At 41.3% G+C, this 24,120-nt stretch overlaps 2 protein-coding genes across 4 annotated transcripts in view; one reads left to right on the forward strand and one right to left on the reverse strand.

The window, feature by feature from the left end:
• Positions 1-3,106, reverse strand: part of LOC129109669 (exostosin-1a-like) — a 34,997-nt gene extending 31,891 nt beyond the window's left edge. Inside the window, exon 1 of the mRNA XM_054621784.1 lies at positions 1,152-3,106. Coding sequence (XP_054477759.1) covers positions 1,152-2,107 — 956 coding nt within the window. The 5' untranslated portion in view covers positions 2,108-3,106. The remainder of the gene's footprint in view (positions 1-1,151) is intronic.
• A 7,365-nt stretch (positions 3,107-10,471) lies between these two features.
• On the forward strand, positions 10,472-22,582 carry washc5 (WASH complex subunit 5). Of its 3 annotated transcripts, none has more exons than XM_054621349.1 (29): positions 10,472-10,589; positions 11,351-11,541; positions 11,773-11,918; positions 12,144-12,228; positions 12,322-12,422; positions 12,961-13,153; positions 13,349-13,501; positions 13,705-13,818; positions 14,264-14,435; positions 14,666-14,793; positions 15,434-15,563; positions 15,942-16,054; positions 16,658-16,824; positions 17,078-17,153; positions 17,330-17,440; positions 17,932-18,072; positions 18,318-18,398; positions 18,573-18,674; positions 18,814-18,993; positions 19,140-19,264; positions 19,607-19,769; positions 19,927-20,029; positions 20,116-20,195; positions 20,359-20,462; positions 20,657-20,786; positions 20,957-21,053; positions 21,410-21,563; positions 21,722-21,809; positions 22,095-22,576. In XM_054621349.1, exons 2-29 carry the CDS (start codon positions 11,356-11,358, stop codon positions 22,149-22,151), a joined length of 3,480 nt encoding a protein of 1,159 aa, XP_054477324.1. In that variant the 5' UTR covers positions 10,472-10,589; positions 11,351-11,355; the 3' UTR covers positions 22,152-22,576. The 3 variants fall into 3 exon arrangements, with proteins under 3 accessions (XP_054477324.1, XP_054477323.1, XP_054477325.1); XM_054621348.1 differs by lacking the exon at positions 10,472-10,589 and adding an exon at positions 10,594-10,682 and having other exon boundaries at positions 11,262-11,541; positions 22,095-22,582; XM_054621350.1 differs by lacking the exon at positions 10,472-10,589 and adding an exon at positions 10,668-10,682.
• The last annotated feature ends 1,538 nt before the right edge of the window (positions 22,583-24,120 follow it).

Below are 24,120 nucleotides of genomic sequence, written 5' to 3' on the forward strand. Positions count from 1 at the left end.
ACACAGCACAGTCTGGGGGGACACGAAATGAATCCCACTGGCCAAAGCGGGGAGACAGACGCCGGTTTGCTCATCAGATTTGAGCACGGTAAAACAGTGTGGCTTAACTTTAGTACCGGGTGATGACCACAGAGCAACTTTTTGAGGCAGTGGAGCTGTGCAATATTGCCGTCTGAAGGAATGGGGACTACTGAGCAATGTATAACTTTTCAGCTTGGAGTTGTAGCAAGTTAGCCATTAGCTATCTGTGAGCGTCATGATAACTGGTAGCTGAGTGTGTGCAATTTTGTATTGAAATTTTCCAATAAGAGAGGATCAGGACTCGATACACTGACAGCCTAAACCTCAGAAGAGAGAAGCAGATTGATCCACTGGTGAATAGCAGTGTAGACAGATGGAGATATCAATTGAATTACATTAATAAACGGGCTTTTCTGGCTGACATTAAAGCAAATCTACTTATCTGTGACTCGTGATGTGTAATTTGTTAAATGAAGTCACATGATATGAGGACTATTCAAAAGCAACAAATCACTCTTGTCCACTGAAGCGTTTTTGATCGCTGTTGAGAAATTCAGATGTGCAAAATGAAAAGGGATTAGATAGGGGAGAAGTGAAACCAGGGCAGTACTCAGACAGAGTTGCATTTATAAATCATCATAGTGTCTCATCTCTGGGAAGTATAATGAGAAAGTATGTGCATGAAATCCCAGACCTAAAGCTCCTCTCTCATGTTATACACCAGCAAACAAAAACAGGAAAGCAGAATTACAACAACAGCATGGCATCAATACGTGATCCAAAAACAAAAAAAATATGAACCAGTGTAGTGAGTGGGTGCTGTTGGAACATCAGACCCGTGCCAATTGAATATACCACTGTGTGTTTTTACTACAGTATCCAATGGTTACAGAGCCCATTTTGAAAATCTAAGGTTCAATCCAAGAAGGAAACAGATGTTCTGTCAAAACGTTAATGAGTTCACGTCGTTATCAGAGATGGAAAGAGTGGCTTAGAGTGGGAGCTGAAGTGGTAAAACATAAATATTAAAATACTGACAAAGCATTAGGACAAGATAAAAAGACAAGATAGTGGGAGAGAATAAACAGACCCATATAGCAACTGTATGGTGTGAACTGGATAGTACTTACTTGTCATACTCTGCATTGTCTTTATCACAGCGTGCATCTTTGTGCTTCTGCCAGTCTTTCCCGTGCTTACAGGTGGTGAGGAGGACAACATCCTCCGAGTTATGGACATGATATAAAGCGTTCCTAGTGTCTGAACCTATTCCCGTTAGGTACCTTTTCCCCTTAAAAACAAGCATGTACTTCCTATAAGGGGGGATGGTGTTATGTTTCAGGTAGCCCCTTTCCCCTCCTGTCCTGGGGTGTTCTTTAGAGAAAAGAGGGATTGAAACGTCAAAGCCGGGCCTAAAGTTCTCCGTGCTGATGCTAGCCTTGGCCAGCATTGCGAGGCCCATGTCTAAACCAAGGTCTTCTGTGTAGTCCGGCCAGGTGCCAGAGTATAAGTTGAAGATGATGTGGTTTTTGCCCCCGTTCCACAGATGGAGGCTCTGGACTTTTGCCTTCAGGTTGTGCACATACTGGGGTGAGAGCTGGTCCCGGTCCAGAGTGTCTAAACTCAGGACAAACAGGCAGGCCTGTCCTGGGTCAGGCGTATACAACATGGATCCTTCAATAGAGGATAATATGTTCTGATAACTCTCTGACATCTTCTCCCCTTTCTGCTGGGGGTAGACGTACACTTTAAACCCGTTCTTCTCACACAGGGAGAAATCAAAGCAGGACTCCATCCTGCAGCGTTTTCCAGTGTAAACACCTGAGTTGGCGTCCCTCTTCTGTCTGGGAGATATGTGTTCATTGAGAGCATCATCGCTCCAGCCTCGCTCCCAGGGGCTGAAAGGCTGCAGGGACCCCGGGAAGCGACGCCACCGCGCCCCGGGGTGATAACCGGTGAGGCTGCGGTCATCGCGCCGGCTGGGACCCCGTCGGGACAGCGGGACTTGTATCCCCCCGAAACAAAACAACAGAATGAGACAAGCGCCGGCGGAGAACAGAGTTAAGTACCGTTTTTTGGCCTGCATGTGTCCTACGATCTGTGATAAGATGGCTGGCGATAAGAAATCCAAGAAGTCTACAAGTTTTGGTTTCACCACGTCCTGCGGGAGCGCTCCGCCATCTTCCCACGGGCTGCAAGGGCTGTGCGCTCACTGCTCCCACCTTCTGCTTCAGATGCCTTTCACAAGTCCGGGAACTGATCCAACGCATGTGGGCGATTTATTATTGTGCATCCACCTTCGCCTCCTCGTCAATAGTTGTATCGATTATCTGGCTTCAGTTTCTCCCCATACGACAGGGACTTGATCAACTTAGAAATGGGGGATCTATCGTCACAGCCCACTCCCCTTTGTATGGCATCACCTGTACTTTGCTCCTGCTTGGCTAACTAGAACCACATGGTCATTGATAACAACACTGCACAAACTTGAGTGACGTTAAAGCAGTAAGCGTGTGGCAGACTTGTTGCCTGTTCAGTTCACTATTGTCCCTTCTGGAGATTAGCAACCAAGCGGGCACCGAGCCCTAAACATCCAACACACCCGGCTCCAGACGGTCCCCTCGGCTCTTTCACTTGATGTACCGAAAGACAAACATATCACCGACACTGTTTGCTAAATCTATACAACGAAATCCTCCACCCGATTGAGCTAGCAAGCTAACATCCTGGCTAATGTCTGAAAACATTCCCAGTTAGCCTGTTAGCTAAGCGGCTGCATCAAAGTAGCGTCAACGCTGGCTGGAAGTGAAGTCAGTCTGTCTTCTTCCACTCAAAACATGTTTCTTCTTCCGTCCACAGCGGGCTCTTTGATCCTCCCACGAAGCCGGCAGGTTAATTTCTCTCCAGTCGTGTAAAGTGTTCAAGTGGTGGCTCTCTCAAACACACACAAACACATACACACACACACATACACACATACATACACACACACAAAAAAAAAAAAAGAGCTACTGTGGAGACTGCAAGCCAGGCAGAGCAGGACGGCGGTCCCAGCAGAACGACTGCTGCTGATGATGTGACGTTCTTCCACGGCGCACGGTGCGTTTGCATTGGCCCGCGTCACATCCGAGGTGGGCGGGGCTTCCTGTGCACCCATTCACAACCAGAGAGAAGAGAGGAGGAACAGTCCCTGCACTGATTTACCAGAGGGAACTAGGAGCTGAGATATGTGGTTTGCCTATTGCACCCTTACAAGGAAGGTTTTATTTTGGATTTTAAAGTTTTAAATAACTTCAACAGTCAGTAACATACATTCAAAGCTCACCTCAAGGTCCATTTAATGACACCAAATGATCTTCATTAGCAGATGGAGTTTGCACACTTGTAGCAATATGTTGGGGTTTTGTTTTTTTAGCATTTGAAGGACTTCTCATGCATGATGGCATTTAAGATGTCTGGTATAGTAATTCTAAAATCAATTCATTCTGAAATAAATAACAATCAGTGTAAATTCAGTTGCTCTTAGATTATTATAAGCAAATTCTGCAAATCCCCAAACAGACACTTTAGGCTACACTTTGAAGGATTATGCTGTTATTATTTACTGTTGTTCATATAAGGTACGCATGTGTATAGTAAAAAAAAAAAAGAAATCTGGGTCGATGGCTATAAGATAAGATAAAATAAGATAAGATAAGATAAGATAATCCTTTATTAGTCCCGCAGCTGGGAAATTTGCAGGTTTACAGCAGCATAGGGTAAAGTGCACACAAGAGACATAGTAAAAGAAAGACAAGATACAAATAAAAATAAAAAAACATTAAAAAAAAGTATTATAAATAAGAAAAAAAACAAGAAAATACAATAACTAAATATTATAAAAAAAAAAAAAAACATTAAAAAAACTATAAAAAAAAGTATATTTTTTTTAACATAATTGATGTTCGGCTGACAAAAATGCATAATGATGCAGGACGTATAATTAATGTTGTCTAGCGCATAAGACTGTATTCCAATGCTTTTTGGTTTTGGTTTTGTTTAACTTTAAAGGCAGATGACTATTATCAGTTGCAGCACTGCCCTTTGCTGCACTGTTAACATAAACTATCCAGGCAAAGGCTTGAGGACTGAGACAGTGCTTCAAAGAGGTTTAGGCTTCAGGTCCCTGTATTAACTAGGGATTCTGCAGCTGAGAGATTGGCTAAGTCTTTTGAAAGAAAACCAAGATATTTTCAACATTTAGGTGTCCTGGTCGTTCATAAGATAAGATAAGATAAGATAATCCTTTATTAGTCCCGCAGCGGGGAAATTTGCAACATTAACATGCATTTGTCTTGATGAGGTGCGTAAGACTAAAATGCTGGATCCCCGAGTCATGCCAGTGCTGCTCTGTAGCTGAATATGACCTCTGACCCCTCTGTTGGGAGAAATAAGCAAAAGAAAATGAACAATTTTCAGCCTATAGAAAAAGACTATAATTGAAAACACTAGGTTGAAAATGAGGTTGCCCTGAGAGGAATTGCACCAGTGGATGAGGACCAGCAGGACAATGGCACCACAGTGCATTAGCCAGGTCTTTTCTGGCATGTAGTAAGCCATGATGTGTTTTCACAGCTGCTGTGGTCTGAAAGACTAGAAGTGATTTTGCAGAAACGGGGAAAGAGCAAGGAGGAATGTGAAGCTGCGTTCCTCAGGAGCTGTGGACCAGCTATCTGCACTGCCTCAGTTCCCCATGGACCACTGATCAAAGCCAGGGAGGCATATGATGGCCACCACCTCCTCATTCTCTACCTCCTCCTTTTCTCTGTCTCCCCTCTCTCTGTTTCACTCTCCACATTTCTACCTTTTCCCTCTTTTACTCTATATCATCCCCTCTGCTGCTCTCTGACATTCTTTCCAATTCTTCTCTCTTTCATCCCTTTAACTAATTTACGAGGGTGGGGGGTGACACTGGTGACTGATGTTAGTAGATGGATGTTCCCCAGCTTTTGCCCATAGAAGGATCAGATGCGCTTTGTTTATATGTCACTGAATTTGAATTCAAGCTCTTTAAAGTGGTCCACCCACGCGTAATTGTGACAGTCCTTCACTTTACAGTCTGAAATTATTTTTTTACACTTCCAGTAGGCTTATTTGGATGCCTCACTTCAAAACCAACAATTGATAGTCAACAAATCAACAAAAAATGTAGGTTTCAAGAGAAAAAAACAAAATTAAACATCTGTGTGGGTTCTGCTGTTGTCTAGCTATTATCTGCAGCTTAATGAGACTGTGGAGATGCATGTCTTCCTGCTGTTGCATTGTGTTTGCTGAGCTGAGCACTGGCCAGATTTAGAGCAGCAGGGTGACTGAGCCAGAGCAGCACTCCCACTGTGTAATACACGCAGCCGTGCCAATATCTAATTTGGATGCTCCCAGGTCAGCATAGTTTTTCCAGCCAGCCAGCGAGTCAGCCAGCATGGCAACTAAACAGCCAAATGGAGATTTATTAGTACATTTTGAGGTCATTCATTTTTGTTAATATCTTTAATGCAATGCAGATTTTAAAAATTCAACTCACAAAAAAAAATATATGTGTGATATTTGCAAGAACCCTGCAAACATATGCATGAGTACACACATAAATAGTTTCTTGTGGATGTGGATTCTATGTATGTGTGTGTCTCTTTCATGTAGAGCACAGCCTTGGATGTGGTAATTCAACGTCTCCTCCTGAGTCCTGGCTGAGACTGACAGCATTGGTAAAGAGCCTCATCCATCTGTGTTTACGCTGCAATACACAAATCAAATCTGAATGTATCTAAACTAACAGAGAACTGAAAGGTTCACGTGACAAATGGAATTGTCAGTGTATTGATGTTCAAAGGCCCAGTAGGATCCCCCTCAAGGATCTGATTGAAGGAGTTCTCTGTTAGTGTAGGTGTTATATTGTATGTTAGCAGCTTTCTTTTTGTGGGAATAAGTCATGGAGATGGATATTTTCTCAAGTCACAGTACTGTATACTTTTACTAAAGGAACAGTTTGATATTTGGGGAAATGCGCTTATTGGCTTTCATGCTGAATATGAAATCAGAGGATCAATGCCACTCTCATGTCGGTGCATAAAATATGAAGCTGCAGCAGCTGGTTAGCAGCTTAACCAATTAGCTTAATTCAGCAACGCCCCATAACTTCTTGTTTTAACGCTTTGGGTGTATGTAGGGGGCATACGGATCATACAAACTAGATTGCTTTGTTAAGTTTGGACAGAGCCAGGCTTCTTTTTATTCCACATTTAAAACATTTAACGGACAATATGAAAGTGGTAAGATCAAGCATGCTAACATCTGTTAATTCAAATGTATTGTCATTATACAACACAGGGTTGAACACAAGAAAAACATGACAAACAAAATACCAAAACAGAAGCACATTCCTGTAGTGCAGCTTTTGAATTTGCATCATGAGGACTGTAGACGGCAGCGACAAAACAATTCTCTGGGCAACATTCAAATTCGACATAAGAGAAACACAATGAATTCTTGAATTCTCAATTGGATTTTGAAAGGCTGCTACTGTTCCCAGCAATCATTTCTGTGATGTGCTGCAGTCTCAAGGACCTGTCACATAAAATTGAGTGGCAGCACTATGAAATCCAACCCTATTATGATCCTGTTAAATCCCTCTTGGTAATGGAAAGAATGGAAAGACATCCTTGAGCAGAAAGTGATACAGAACCTTTGTTAATTTCCTTTTTTCATTTGCATCCAGTAGTTTTGTTAACATATTGATTATTTGCATTCACAATCCTCTAGACTCATGTTTGTTACAGTGGATTTAAGGATCATATCTAAAAGGGACAGAGATATCTATCAATCTACTGTTGTTTAATGTAAAGAATATTGACAGTTTTCATCATTCGTGTGTTATTTATAATCCAAACTGTGTCCAAACAGTCTTCAGGAGATGAATGTGTTGTGCTGATCAGTGACTTGATCATATTCCTTTTGCTATTTTTCTTCATTTTCTTCTTTCTCTGTACTTATATAGAAAAAAAGCACTTGTGTAGGCCCACTTGTGCGTACCCACAATATGCTCACCACCTTGTGTGCATGGCAACGAGTGTGTGTGTGTGTGTGTGTGTGTGTGTGTGTGTGTGTGTGTGTGTGTTGGAACATCTCAATCACAGAGCAGAGATCTGGTTCAATTACACATGCAATAACTTTTGGGTCTCCATAGGCCCAGAAACCATTTGTATGCTAATAGGTATGGCAGCAGTAATGACTTGCAATAAAAATACATCTGCTGCTTGATCAAATCTGATATCAGAACATTACCACAATCAGTCTTCGCTATTTGTCCTGAAACCACTTGTTAGACTGGAAACTGCTTGTGGGAAGTGTTTTGGCATCTCGCATCTGTGATGTAATAACTCTTCTCCTGGCCTTTACGCCTCTCTCTGCAATGTGTGAAAGCGTTGTATTTGTGTTTTAGCCGTGTATTCTGGGGTGGAAATTGAAAGTGGAAACATTCTTATATAATGTCAAGACAAGTGAGTTTAATTTATATGGGCCAAAATAACAAATTTAGCTTAAAGGGCTTTAAAATCTAAATAACTTGGCAATGTCGGTCTCTCCACCTCTTTAGTCGGGACTGAAATGTCCCAGTAGCTGTCAGGTGGATTGACATGACATTTACAAGGATGTTTTTGACCAGATACCTGCAAAACTAGTGACATTCTCATCAGCTTCTTGCTAATTAGAAAATGTTGGCATGCTAACCAATATATACTAAAATTAAGAACGTCATGCACTTGCTTAACATTATTGTCATTGTCATCATAAGCATGTTTGCATGCTGTTTTTAACATTTAGCATAATGAGGTTCTAGGCTCTTTGTTAAAACGAAAAACATGCGGGGCCACAACATTTGTTCCTCTTGAGTTATGCATCATATAAATGTCAGTACCCTGAGCACGTAATTTATAGAGCGTTGCTTGATCTGCATTCATGCATATTGATCAACATAAAAGCTTAATTAAATTCATATAACAATATCAAAAGAAACGCAACAAAGTTAATCACATAAACGTTATTAAATACCAGCCATACATGGCAGCTCATTTTAGCGGTAATCAGATTTGATACATGTCTGTGAAATATTCGCTGACAGGAGACAGACAGGTGGAGTGTGTATCCCATCTTATTCCAATGAGAGGAGCCTGCTGTGTGCAGCTCTCACTTCAAGGGCCTGAAAAAGATCAATGAGGAGGAATAGCAGTGGGACTGGACTACAAATTGAGCAGCCTTTAATCACCTTACACAGTTCACAGCGGTGTGAAAGTTCCCGCCATGAAAAGGTTTAATCACTAGCCAAGCTGAATGGAGTCAACTTGCTGCTAATAAAGGGCACACGGGGCCTGAGGGGACACATGTAAGCAGGCGTGCGTTTGCTAATGCACATATACACACACACATCTACATGGACGCCCTTGTGTTTGTGCATTCACATCATCTTTAGCATACATGCACACACACAGGACTTTAATGCATCCAATTATAGCAGCTGAATAATGAAACAGCGTCCTTTTTATAAACCTCAGAGTCAGTCTTTCTGGAAAATGTTATCTAAAGGGGTGTTTGTTGGCTCATTAAAAGACTCACAGTTAAGAGGCAATCATCATTTGTCAGCCAATTCGAGGGTTTCATTGACAAATAATAAGTACCCTTCCCAATAGTGAATGACCGCCAGGCTACTCAGGGAGTGAGAACTGAGATCTGTCAATGCTCTTAATGGTTAGAGACATGAGGGTCATTTGGTCACTCTTTAGTTGATGGCTAAATGAACACAAGGTGCGTTTAGTGTCTCACACTATGGGATAAGATTGCGCTGTTGCTGTGTTCATGGAAACAATCTAGAATTTCACAATAAAAGCAATTCTCAAATGAGATTCTTCAAAGACCAATCAGGATAACAAGAGGAGAAAGCCCTAAGGCACCAGAAGGTTAATAAAGAAAGACCTCATTAGTGAAAACCTTTCATGATGCTTCCCAGTAAGCACATATAGCTGACCCAGGTGCCGCTGAGAATGTGACCTTGGTGTGATGGTAAACGGGTAATAAATCCAGCAGCCACAGGGACACAGTGTGTAGTTTGTGGACAGTCGGGTCAATGAGGATGCGAGGATTTAAATTGCACCTGTCTGTCTTTCTCCCTCATCCTCACTATAAAATGCATTGGAATAATAGTGCTCCAGTGGCTCGGCCAGATAAGAAGCACGTTATTCAGGACGTTAAACTTAGCTCACCTTGCCATATGTCACAGCCTCCGTCTCCCAGTTACGTCGACTCCCCCTGTCAATCACCACTCTGCACTCATGAATAAAGTAAAAGTGTTATGAAGATAATCTGATAAAAAAAATGCCCCGAAGCAGCGAATAATTTGCATATCAAAGATAAAATCCAATTAAAACTATGCAGCAGTGTTGCATCAGAAGATGTTTACCACATGAACTTTGAATGATGAGGACTGACAATCTATTACGACACACCGAGGCATCAACTGGTTCAGGATGGAGATGAAACCTCGCTCTGCCATGCAGGTCAAACAAACAGCTCTCTCCATATGACTGTTATTAACCTCTGGCTCACACTGCTTAAAGAAAAGCGCCTGCCAGCATTCTAGACATATTGGCAATAAAAGTCCAATTCAATCAGAAATTGAAGGAAACATGAGGGCTTATGCTTATTCATCAACGTTGACCACATGTTGGCTGTGGGTGTTTTCAGCCCTGTCAGACACTGTTGGTGGTAGACTCCAGTATTTACAAGCAAGGTTCATTATTTCCCCAGCCAAATTGATTTTCATTGTATAAATGATGATGAATAATGAGTTGCTTGCTTTTTAAGTGACACAAATGTCCCTTCCGAGGCCTCCAAGACAATAAAGTGTTCTCTATTTGTGGACTGAAGGCTACAGGATGTTATGTTTCCTAGCCTTGGATTTATCTCTATGGTTTTCCACAGTAGGTTGGTTTGATTTCAGTTCAGGCTTATTCTCACTCCTCGACCTCTGTAAATCACTGCATCCCTGTGGAGCCAGAAATCACAGTACACCACACTCAGTGTAGTGAGGCAGCAGTGAGATGGATAAACTGATGGTATAGTGGATCTCTGTCGCCATCTAGAGAAACATGTACTCCTGGCTGAGTTTTATGACTCAGGTGCCCAGTGAAGAAATACCCACTAAACTCAGCTGACCACTTTTGTGTTTGAGGAGTTGAATTCAAAGAGTTTTTTTAGACTTAGCTGATATAAATATATTTGATTTACATTGGCATGTAGCATCACTGTAAAACATTTCAAACTGTTTATCTGTATATGGTGTTTTATAAAAGTTTAATAAAGATGGGGAGCAAAACAATGATTTTTAAAATACAGAAAATGTACTTTTGGTAGTGGAAGTCAACGCGAGGGTCACACACACCGCTCTCCTCCGGCGCGCTGTGTGAAGAAAATCAAACACACCCAGCGGCAGAGTCATGTGGTTGGTCATGAGGAAGTAAACAGGGAAGAGGAGATCTAAAGAGGCAAGTCTTTTTACAGCAGTCTAGTTACTGTTAAACATCTGGCTATTGAAATGAAATCACTTCACTGTTAAAAGAAAAGGTCTGTTTACCACGGTATGTTTGCATATTTATCATATAGTGTCGTCTGCAGCATTAAAGGTTAATCAACGTAGCTAGCAGGCTATGCTAACGTTAGCATGCCCATATAGTGACTGCACTCCTCCTATTCTTCCTTTAAACCAAACAACATGTCTATTAAAAGGCTACACGTGTATTCTCAATGTGTTTCGACGTGTCTTCAAGAAACCTGTGAATTGTTAAAGCTTCGCGTATTAAATGTTACAAACACAGACATTATAGATTAACGTTAACATGTATCAAAATGACTGCATTAAAGTCATATCAATGCTTCAATTTTAATGAAAAGTACTGTGATATTACTTAACATTTGCTTAGTAAAAGGTAATAGTAATGTAATAAGCTATTGCCTGAACTTCTTGGGGAAATGATCTTTGCATTTGAACCCCCATCAGTCTTAATGATGCCAGGCATTCATTCTCTTGCTCAACGACACTTCAGCAGGGCTGATGAAACTAGTTCGTCCAGTTGAAAAAGAAAAACCCAGCATCAAAAGGTGTTGAATTGAACTACCTGTTGTTTTCAAACATCCCTGCATTTCCTTTTTTTTTTCAGCTGGAGTATTCAAGTAGTCAGTCTGCTGCCACACACAGGGTCAAGGTGTGGCTTTTTTGTGCATCATCATCCTCCTCCTCTTCCTCCAGACGCCATGGTGGACTTCCTGGCGGAGAACAACCTGTGCGGCCAGGCCCTCCTCAGGATAGTTTCTAGAGGGAACGCCATCATTGCCGAGCTCTTGCGCCTCTCTGACTTCATCCCTGCAGTGTTCAGGCTCAAGGACAAGAGCGACCAGCAGAAATATGGAGACATTATTTGTGACTTCAGCTACTTAAAGGTATGGATTTGATCGAGGCAGGCATTTTTGGGCCTTAACTATAGTCTCACCTCTTGGGCCAAATTGTTATATACAAGTGCTGAAGTGACAACGTAACTAAACTAACATTTTAGCTCTGTGCATGATTTATGAGAATAATGTTTTTATTGTTGGAAAAACTGTTCAACCATGTCCCCTTTTGTTAGGAGCTGTTTGTAGTTTTCTTTTTTCAAGATGTTGTTTCTTCTTCAGAATCAAGAGTATTACGAGGGGAAGCTGGAAGCCAAACCTGAGCTTCAAGACCTGGATGAAGAGTTTAGAGAGAACAACATTGAGATTCTGTCCAGGTTCTATCTGGCTTTCGAGAGTGTCCACAAATATATAGTGGATCTTAACAGGTAAGGCAGGACCAGGCTATTTACGTTCTTTTTTTCCAGTTCACATTCAGTTCAGTCAGTTTAAGAGCAATAATGTTTTGAGCTGTCCCATTGAAATAAACAACAATAAAACAGTGCTCGACCTTGATTCACACCCCTCCCTCTTCCTCATCTTTTTTTTAAATCACAAAACAACATGAAGACTATAATACAAGATGTTATTATATCATTTTTTCCTCTCTACAGATATTTGGATGACCTACATGAGGGTGTCTATATTCAGCAGACTCTGGAGACTGTGCTTCTAAATGAGGATGGAAAACAGCTTTTAGTAAGTAACACAAATGCAAATTAGTTTACATTTTTTGAACATTACAGGAACAAGCTAACACATTCTAAATGTATGTTTTTTTTCTCCACCCAGTGTGAGGCTCTCTACCTTTATGGAGTCATGTTGCTGGTTATTGATCAAAAGATTGAAGGGGAGGTCAGAGAGAGGATGCTTGTTTCCTACTATAGATACAGGTGCGCTTATGACTCACACGCCCACACACACATATTCACGACATTGTCTCTCTGACTCACACACTCAATGGGCTCAATTCACTTGTCTGCCGGCGAGCTCGCTCATAGCAAAGTTGAGTCAAATTCCGTGAATCATATGTGGATTTGCTTAAAAAAGACAGACTGAACACTATAGTTGGTGTACCTGATCTCTGTTCATCTCTTGCAGTTACAATATCAACTCTTTATGTCTGTGAAATGTGATATTTTCTTTACTCCTTTCGCACTATTTTCAGACATTATCTTTAATATCTTTAATATTGTAGTGCTACATGTTCATACTTGATATGAAAATTTCATTTCGTCAATTACATTAACCGCAATGCCAGGTGTGCAGAAGATACACACAGAATTTAACTGAATTGATCCCTTTAGTTCATTATGGCAAATTATTCAATTATGACATCATGCTTTACCAGTGACAACAAGAAAAAGCATGCAACTTTTGTCCTCACTTGACTACGTCTTTAAATTCTCTCCCGTTTTTTATTTTCTTCAGCGCTGCTCGCTCATCAGCCGACTCAAACCTGGATGACATCTGCAAGCTCCTGCGGAGTACCGGCTACTCCAGTCAGCCTGGAGCCAAACGGCCGGCCAACTACCCAGAGAGCTACTTCCAGAGAGTTCCCATCAGTTCCACATTTATTAGCATGGTCATCGGGAGGCTGCGCTCGGACGACATTTACAACCAAGTGAGAAACATTTGGCCGAACATCATTTTCAACTTTTGATAAACCAAAATGTTCATTTTATTTAAAATGTAGGTACATTTTTTATTAAGTTCCCCTGTTATAGATTTTATGAGACTGTTACAACTTTAGTGTGTATAGATTGTGTGAAATGTCCTGGGCTAGACCTAAAAGCACATTTCCCTTCCTGCCCATCAGGTGTCTGCGTACCCTCTACCAGAGCATCGTAGCACAGCGCTGGCTAACCAGGCAGCCATGCTCTATGTCTGCCTCTACTTCAGCCCCTCCATACTGCACACCCAGCAGGCCAAGATGAGGGAGATAGTGGACAAGTACTTCCCTGACAACTGGGTAAGACATTTGGTACATGGTAGGATTGTACACTGCCTAATCTGCACCAATAATCATGCCAGTAGATGAGAGCTGAATGTAAACAAATGAATTAGGCCGTGTACTGTGGTGTGTACTGTGGTGTGTTTTGGCTTTTCTATCTTGCTCGATTCATTTTTTTATTGAGATAGTTGTACTGAAGTGTTTGTGTCGTGTGTCTGCAGGTTATCAGTATCTACATGGGGATCACAGTGAACCTGGTGGAGGCCTGGGAACCATACAAAGCTGCCAAGACTGCTCTCAACTACACCCTTGACTCTGCCAACATCAAAGAGCAGGTATTAAAAAAGTGAATTGGCCTCAAAGTCACACAGTCCTCAGCACTGCCAATTTACAGTCCTTCACCAGGTACTGATAACTGTGTCTACAGAATTTGCAAGTCATCCAGTGCGACTGCAGAATTGAAATTGAAACACTAGGGTATTAATCAAATCAGTGACTTTAGAAAGACGTTTTTTAGGCTTGACTTGAAAAGTTTGTGGAAAGTCAGCGAATGTATGAGCTTAGATTAATGCAAGGGCTCAAACAAAGATGCATCATAGTCATGAAGAACCCTGCACTCTTAGCAAGAGGAGGCAAACAAATAGTCCTTGTTTAGTGAGTCATTTTCAGACATTGCCATTCTTCCTAAAGGCCTCATGTGGGAGTGAATGAAAGATCTTTCTAGCATCCAAGATGAAAGATACTTTTAACCATGTCTCTCCACCTTCACTGTGTGTTTAGGCCTCTCGATATGCAGCTAGCATGGAGAGCCTGAGGCCTCAAGTCCAGCAGCTGCTTAAAGAAGGTTTCCTCAGGGAGGAGATCATCCTGGATAACATTCCCAAACTACTCAACTGTCTGAAGGACTGCAATGTCGCTATCCGCTGGCTGATGTTGCACTCAGCAGAGTCAGGTGAGAGTGTCGGGCAGATTTTTTGGAGCCAGGAGTAAAATATATCGTAAGAAATTGACGTTTTATTCCCCTTACGCAGCCTGAATTTCACTTTTGACCTTTTCTAGTTGGTGAGAACTGGAAAGTTCATATATAACTTTGTTCCAGATTTCCAAATTTGCGGCATTATCTGATGTTCATAAAAAAGGTCTTAAATTTGCAGTGTACTAAAATAAGATATTTTCTTACAGCCTATGACCTAAACAACAAGCGCCTGCGTCAGATCAAAGACCAAGTTCTAAACGACTCCAAGTACAACGTCAAGATCCTGTTCCAGCTGCTGCTGGACACTGCTCAGTTTGAGTTCATATTCAAAGAGGTGAGCGTCTCTTCAACGTGAATGAGGACTGGGAAAACATGGAGAAATAAGGGTTTGAGAGCAAATTGTCATTAATATCATGGAAGATGTTAAACAAAGGAGGGTGGACACAGGGTTGTTTAAGGCACAATGAGTAGGATTTTCCTAATAAACAATGAAACCACTTTCAACGTCCATAAATACGTAGTGACCGGGTGCCAAATCGTAAGCACGCATCCAAGAGAAAGCTATGGAAAATGAAGGACACAGCGCCAAAATAAAGGAAGTAGCTAAAACGCCAGGGGGACAAAACACGTTCCTAAATGAGAGAGAATTTGGGGTTGACTTTCACTTTGAATGTTTTGTTATAAACCGCAACCACAAATTCTACACATTGTGCCTTCAAGCTGCTGTCAAACATACTGAGTTCTGCTCTTTTTCTAGCCAGAGTGAAAGTGTGAAATTAACACCAGAATAATTCCAGTGATCCAGCCAACTGTGTTTCTCGTTAGGTGTGTCCCCGCTGTGGTCTATTAGCATAGACAACATATGGCTAGCCAGCCTATCATTAGGAGAGGACACAAATTTAATGTTCTCATTACACATCTCATCTGACTAATCCCTCCACATCGACTGAGCGTCTGTGCTGTCCCTCTTCCAGATGTTCAAGCAGATGCTGACAGAGAAGCAGATCAAATGGGAGAGCTTTAAGAAGGAGGGGTCAGAAAGAATGACTGAGCTGGCCGAAGTCTTCTCTGGCGTCAAACCTCTTACCAGGGTGGAGAAAAATGGTGAGTTCCACTGTTAGGATGGATATGGTGAAAGGATTACACACCCAGCAAAGAAGTGGTACCGACTAAAAGAACCTCAGCCATGCTGCGTTTCATGCTTTCAATGTCATGGATTATTTCAGTGTTGGAACACAAATGCTTAGATGAGTTTAAGCTTGAAGCTTTTCAGAGAAAAATGTTGAGGCAGGGAAACGTAGTGGGGGAAAATGCATCAAGGACACGCATGCAGGGAGAGGTGGATTAAATTTACATCAGTCAAACTCTGGTTGTTGCGACTCTCGCTCTAGTAGAGACCCATTTTTCTTAACCACCACTTGTGAAAAATACTGATAAAATTCTTTCTCGTCTTGCTCCACACACCTGTATTACTCCTCACAGAGAACTTGCAGGCCTGGTTCAGAGAAATCTCAAAGCAGATTGAGTCTTTGAACTATGAGGACTCCACAGCTGCCGGGAGGAAGACGGTTCAGCTCATACAGGCTCTCGTTGAGGTGAGCAAGATGAAGACATTTCACCCTGGCTTTACATTTTAACATGAGAATGACAGTGCTGATCATCGAGATTTGATTTGCTAAAATTATATTAAAGTCTTTTGACCCTATAATTTGAATTTGATAAAAATTATTTGAAAAATGTTGGTACTTTATATCAGAATTAGTCTGCGATAAAGTAGTCTTAGCCTAAAATGAATGCATATTGCTAATAAGTGGATCCAATAACAATGTAAGCAAATGGTAGCAGAGAAAAGAGACGAAATGAATTGCTATGAAATGCATAGAAATAGAGACATACATAATAGAATTGGACTATTGGCACGGTGGATTGTAATGCCCTCATTCCTTGTGAAATAAGAAATGGAACAAATATGTTCTTCACAAAAATTGCAAACACTGGATTATGTTTATTTATACGGCCAATAAAAACTGTTTACACAATAACCACCAACGCACCAAATTGGACTCACGAGCCAGACATTGAATGGACGCCAATGAAGAAATATTTCTTTAAACATCGAGAAAATTAGATTGCCAGGCGACCGCCTCTAACCCTTGGATACAGACATGTGACTGCAATGTTGTTTGTTTGGTCTTCAGGTCCAGGAGTTCCACCAGTTGGAGTCAAACCTTCAGGTCTGTCAGTTCCTGGCTGACACCAGGAAGTTTCTGCACCAAATGATCCGCACCATAAATATCAAAGAAGAAGTCCTCATTACTATGCAGATAGTTGGAGACCTGTCCTACGCATGGCAGATAATTGACAGGTAAGAACTAACTGATAATCATTAAAGCAAAAATACTGGTTAGACGAAGATGGTAATGCAAACCTGAATAAACAGAAAATGATTCTTTGATAACACACGGTTCAGTTAAAAGCTCCTCAACAACATAAAGATAGTGACATATGTGTCTTTCACATTGTCAGTCAAAGACAATGAGACAGTCTGCTTATCTTTTTATATGAACCACTGAAAAATTCACCAGGTTTTCTTACTGGCTTATGTTTGGTTTTTGCAGCTTCACATTGATTATGCAGGAGAGCATCAGAGTCAACCCGTCCATGGTCACCAAACTGAGAGCTACATTTCTGAAGGTCAGGCTCGTGTCGCATGCTCACACAAAGACAAAAGAATAACAACTTAAATTATGCCCAAAACTTTGCTTTGATTTGGAGAAGAGCTACCTGTGATGTTAAAATAACGCTTTTGTGTGTGTGCGTGTGTGTGTGTGTGTGTGTGTGTGTGTGCGTGTGTGTGTGTGTGGGAGCAGCTGGCATCTGCATTGGACCTTCCATTGCTGCGGATCAACCAGGCCAACAGCGCTGACCTGCTGAGTGTTTCACAGTTCTACTCTGGAGAGTTGGTGGCTTATGTCAGAAAGGTACAGTAAAATAAGGTCTCGTTGCCACCTGTGATATTACAAAGGTAGCTCTTGCGTCTTCAGGTTAATAGCTAAGAGGATGTCAGTCTTTGACATTTCCTGTGGCAATCACGAATGAACACTGTTTCGAAATGGTTTCACGACTTTAACAAATGAGCTCTGCATGCTGTAAATGATTGTGGTGGCTGCAGAAACACCTGCAGTCATGATTAATGTTTTCTACAACCATCTGTTTTGCAAATCTACCCCCAAAACAGGTTTTTAGTGTATGTCGATGCTATTACCTTCTGGTTTCATCAACCACATTACTTTATGCTCGAGGATTGGCTCCTACTAGCTGTACACAAGATTTTTCATCTACAGCAGTGTTCACCATCTGCTTTTGAACACTAATCTTGACTCTTCTGTCCTAAAAACAAAACCCTCAAAGGTATAAAGTATAAGATTCATGTTGGTGTTTCGTTTAGGTATTTTTATCTTCTTTGGTCCAGGTGCTGCAGATCATCCCGGAGAGCATGTTCACCTCTCTGGCCAAGATCATCAAGCTTCAGATCCATGACATCATGGAGGTGCCCACACGGCTAGACAAGGACAAGCTAAAGGACTACTCCCAGCTCGGGGCTCGCTATGAAGTAAAACAACTGTTCACTTCACAATAGCATGTAGCTCCTGGAGTGGTGTTCAGAATTCATTTCTATTTATGCTGTTCATGTACAGTATCTGGTGGTCATTTGATTCTCTTTATACACATTGATGTAGAACATTCTTACCTACTTACTCTAGCTTAATTAATACTTTGAGTGATTGATTTGGAGATTCCCTGGATTCTCTCTATTATTTGTGTGCCGAAACATCCCTCTGCTTCATGTAATTACAGGTGGCTAAGCTCACCCATGACATCTCCATTTTCACTGAGGGGATCCTGATGATGAAGACAACTCTGGTTGGGATCATTAAGGTAGATGATGGATACAGTTATTTGGACATGGTTTATTACTTTGAGAACTATAACGGAATATTAAAAGACATTTAGTTTTCGTTACAACATGCAGGCAGGCACATCAGCCCGAGTGCAGTTAAAAAAGAAGTATTGTGGTTGATCCTTCTTCACAAACACACTGTGATGCTTTAGGTGGATCCCAAGCAGCTTCTGGAGGATGGCATCAGGAAGGAGCTGGTGAAGAGGGTAGCTTATGCTCTACACAAAGGATTGATCTTCAACCCCAGAGCTAAGGTCAGACTTCAGATCTGCTATTTGTTGGTTGCTGAATAAGTTTTGATTTTGGTTTACAGTGCCCTACCCTTTTTTTCCTGCGTTTTAGCAGTAAGAAATGAAAACGATGAGACTAAACAAGAATCTTCCACTCTCTCAGTCTAGTGAGCTGATGCCCAAGTTGAAAGACATGGCGGCCACCATGGATGGGTTCTACAGGTCGTTTGAGTATATCCAGGACTACGTCAGCATTTACGGCCTTAAAATATGGCAGGAGGAGGTGTCCCGTATCATCAACTACAACGTTGAACAGGAATGCAACAGCTTCCTCAGGGCCAAGGTCAGGCTCAACACAGTAGCTTGCTTTTTGCGGTTTCTGGTCACGTCCCTGAGCATTGCACCAACAATCAATAAGAAATGTTCTCGTTGTTTGTTTATTCATCAGTGAAGGGAGTTGATGCATTGGTTCTTTCCTTGCTCTCTCAGATCCAGGACTGGCAAAGTGTACACCAGTCCACCCACATCCCTATCCCAAAGTTTCCCTCTGTGGATGAGTCTGCCACCTTCATCGGCCGTCTCTGCAGAGAGATCCTCCGCATCACGGATCCCAAGTATGTCTACTCAAATAAATAAAAAGGGGTAATTGTACATTTATGTGCTAACGTATAAAAAGTCCCGCTGGCAAGTTATTTAACCCACTCCGCTGTTCAGAGATGTATTTATGCTGCTGTTGCACGACATGTTGCCTCACTAGTGACGCCTTACAAAAGAGATAACGTCGTACAGGTGTTTGTGTGGACCTGAAATAAAAGAGTAATTGAAAACACATGATGTGCTTTTCTTTTTCAGAACAACTGAGCTTTAGATGATTAGGCATAGATTTGGTCATGTCTGTAGATACTGAATCTTGCAGTCTTCCTAAGCTCCCTAACAAACATTGGTCCTTTCTATAGGGTAACGTGCTACATCGACCAGATGAACACCTGGTACGACCTGAGGAGCCACCACGAGGTTACAAACAACAGGCTGTTCTCTGAGATCCAGAACACTCTGGGAACATTTGGCCTCAATGGACTAGACCGCCTGCTCTGCTTCATGATTGTCAAGGAACTTCAGGTAATTAGCATATAAAAAAAGGTTTTAGGCTGTGCTACAAAGCTACCCAAAGGCTCTTATTAGTGACAAAAGAAATAATGAATCGAGGTCTGTAAGGGCTTTCTTCAATGCATACCTGAATATATTTGCACCGTTAGCAACGTGTTTCTCCCATCAGAACTTCCTGATATTGATTCAGAGGACAATCCTGAAGGACAAAGCTGTGGTGGATGTTTTCAAAGCCATGCTGGGTGCTGTCAACCCAATCCAGGGTATTGTGGGTAGGTATAGTTTAGGAAATCCTTCAACCTGCCAGCATCTTTTTATTCCTTGAGGAGAATTAATTAGTTTGTTCTTTGTGCAACAGGTAATGCAAGCAAAGTGTACGCTAACGCTGCGGCCAGAACCCAGAAGATCTGGGGTGCATACCTGGAGGCCATCATGAAGGTACTGGTCCATCATATTCCCTAATAGTGTAAATAGAAATGATTGATTACTCTAACTTAGATATTCATCCTGTATTTTCATGCCACTACTTCTGCCATCTGTTAATGCCAATAAAGACACAATGCTGTATCAATTCATGTTGAATAAATGGCGTTTGTTGTAGGTTGGTCAGATGCAAATTCTCAGACAGCAGATTGCTAACGAGCTGAACTTCTCCTGCAAGTTTGACTCCAAACACCTGGCTGCTGCCCTGGAAAACCTCAACAAGTCAGTCAAGTCTCACCACTTTATTATTACCATGTATTCGCCAAGTACTAGTAGTAAATCAATGACGGTTTGATTTAAGAAAATAATATGTGATGTGACTGTTCCTTATTGAAATTTAAAAGCCCAAGTACTAGTTGATAAATACACTCCTTAATTCATCGATCATATGTTAACTCTGATTGTGCCCTTGCCAGGTCTCTTCTGGCCGACATTGAGGCTCACTACCAGGATCCATCGCTGCCCTACCCCAAAGAGGACAACACTCTTCTGTATGATATCACTGCCCACCTGGAGGCTGCCGGCATTCACAACCCACTCAACAAGGTCTGAAGACAATGAGTGTTGATTCCCAAGCAATGTTCATTAATGTTTGAGAAATAATAATTGTTCTTCAGAAAGCACCACAAACTGAAGCGTGTCGTCTGCACTCTCTGTCTGTTTTTCTGCGGTTAATGCAACACTGACAATTTCTCTTCCATTCGTGTTTCCCACAGATTTACATCACTACAAAGCGCCTACCGTACTTCCCCATCATCAACTTCCTATTTATTATCGCTCAGCTGCCTAAACTTCAGTACAACAAAAACCAAGGTAAGTTTCAGTTTACTATATTACACCATTTATCGTACTGTGGTTGACGAGTTATGAAGTTGAACCATTTTTATTGCAACAGGTCAAACCAGTGTGCCCACATGGTATAACAGGCATCTCTTACAGTTTGAATGTAGTTTTTATTTGAGTATGCTACTTACTGTACTTAGAGCATTACTCTGGGAAATAAAGGAAGCCATTACTTGGACTACGATGGTTTAAGGATTGTGAGCACACCGGATTCTTAGTATAAAAGTGATAAATGATGTTGATTTACAGTCCGTATGCCAGACTTGGTACCAATGACTGCATCTACATGTAAATGACCACACGACTGATGTCTTGTGTTTTCCCAGGAATGACTTGCAGGAAAGCCACAGATCCGGTTGACTGGCCTCCGCTAGTGCTCGGCATGCTCACCCTGCTAAAGCAGTTTCACTCAAGATACACACATCAGTTCTTGGCTCTCATTGGTCAGTTCATCCGCTCTATCATGGAGCAGTGCACAAGGTAACTAAACAACTAAACAAGACTACAATTATTTTTGTGAAGTTTTAAATAAGATATTGTTTCGTTTTTTTGTTAGCTTGATCCGAATACTTTTGTGAAATCTATCCTGTTATGGCTTTATGGACTCACGTTTGAGTTTGCATCTGTCCCAATCGTAGTCAGAAGATCCCTGACATGCCTTCTGATGTGGTGGGAGCTCTGATGTTCCTGGAAGACTATGTGAAGTACACAAAACTGTCACGCAAGGTAGGCCAACTTTGACCTTAGTATTGCTTCTAGTAAGGTTGTCAAAATGTGGTAAATTAAACCAAATAACATAAACTGGGTGAAGCTTTGATTTCTGATGATTCTAACCATATATGTTTAGCAACTGCATTATGTAAAATATTTTACACCTTTTAAGCTGTGAGAAATAGTTCATCATACAGAACCATGCCCTGAATAAGACTATAGACATGTTTTGAACCCAATCTCTTGCCTTTTTACATCCTGTGGGATAGTAACGTGTATTTCTCCTTATTTTCTGTATAGGTGGCCGAAGCCCATGTGCCAAGTTTCATTTTTGATGAGTTCAGAACAATACTGTGAAGATCTGGATGAACCACTTCATCATGCACCATTATCCTTTTGTTGCCATAGGATTCTTCACTGCAGACATTTTGACTTGTCACGTTAGGAAAAGCATAGATGTGTTACTAATAACATTAACGATAGCTTCAAGTGTCCGAGTAAGCCATGACAGTTTGACAGTGAGCACAATACCAAGACCATGAAACTTAATCAGCAAAATGGTGTTAAATCTTAATTCATTGTATTATTTACTGACTGTGCTTCAATGTCTACCATGAAAAAAGCCTATTGAATTGTTTACTTACACATTTCATTGACCATTTATGTCTTAATGCACTAATAATAGATTGTACATAGATAGAAAATTTTAATAGCATATTTGCCTATTTTATGTATAATCACTTCGTGCCATTTATAAATGAAATTCAGTAATAAATAAGATTGTTCATAATAACTTGTGTTGTTTCTCTTCAGCTACACACGTGGACAAAATTGTTGGTACCCTTCCGTTAAAGAAAGAAAAACCCACAATGGTCACTGAAATAACTTGAAACTGACTAAAGTAATAATAAATAAAAAAATATTGAAAATTAACTAATAAAAATCAGACATTGCTTTTGAATTGTGGTTCAACAGAATCATTTTAAAAAACAAACTAATGAAAATGGCCTGGACAAAAATGATGGTACCCCTAGAAAAGATTGAAAATAATTTGACCATAGGGACATGTTAAACTAAGGTGTGTCCTCTAATTGGCATCACAGGTGTCTTCAAACTTGTAATCAGTCAGTCTGCCTATTTAAAGGGTGAAAAGTAGTCACTGTGCTGTTTGGTATCATGGTTTGTACCACACAGAACATGGACCACAGAAAGCTAAGGAGAGAGTTGTCTCAGGAGATTAGAAAGAAAATTATAGACAAGCATGTTAAAGGTAAAGGCTATAAGACCATCTCCAAGCAGCTTGATGTTCCTGTGACTACAGTTTCACATATTATTCAGAAGTTTAAGGTCCACGGGACTGTAGCCAACCTCCCTGGACGTGGCCGCAAGAGGAAAATTGATGACAAAATGAAGAGACGGATAATATGAATGGTAACCAAAGAGCCCAGAACAACTTCCAAAGAGATTAGAGGTGAACTCCAAGGTCAAGGTCCATCAGTGTCAGATCGCACCATCCGTCGCTGTTTGAGCCAAAGTGGACTTCATGGAAGACGACCGAGGAGGACACCACTGTTGAAAGCAAATCATAAAAAAGCGAGACTGGAATTTGACAAAATGCATATTGCCAAGCCACAAAGCTTCTGGGAGAATGTCCTTTGGACAGATGAGACAAAACTGGAGCTTTTTGGCAAGTCACATCAGCTCTATGTTCACAGACGCAAAAATGAAGCATACAAAGAAAATAACATTGTACCTACTGTGGAACATGGAGGAGGCTCAGTTATGTTCTGGGGCTGCTTTGCTACATCTGGCACAGGGTGTCTTGAATCTGTGCAGGGTACAATGAAATCTCAAGACTATCAAGGCATTCTGGAACGAAATGTGCTGCCCAGTGTCAGAAAGCTTGGTCTCAGTCGCAGGTCATGGGTCCTCCAACAGGATAATGACCCAAAACACACAGCTAAAAACACCCAAGAATGGCTAAGCGCAAATCATTGGACTATTCTGAAGTGGCCTTCTATGAGCCCTGATCTAAATCCTATTGAACATCTGTGGAAGGAGCTGAAACATGCAGTCTGGAGAAGGCACCCTTCAAACCTGAGACAGCTTGAGCAGTTTGCTCACGAGGAGTGGGCCAAAATACCTGTTGACAGGTGCAGAAGTCTCATTGAGAGTTACAGAAGTCGCTTGATTGCAGTGATTGCCTCAAAAGCTTGTGCAACAAAATATTAAGTTAAGGGTACCATCATTTTTGTCCAGGCCATTTTCATTAGTTTGTTTTTTAAAATGATTCTGTTGAACCACAATTCAAAAGCAATGTCTGATT

Source organism: Anoplopoma fimbria, chromosome 20, assembly GCF_027596085.1.
Source record: "Anoplopoma fimbria isolate UVic2021 breed Golden Eagle Sablefish chromosome 20, Afim_UVic_2022, whole genome shotgun sequence".
Lineage (NCBI taxonomy): Eukaryota > Metazoa > Chordata > Actinopteri > Perciformes > Anoplopomatidae > Anoplopoma > Anoplopoma fimbria.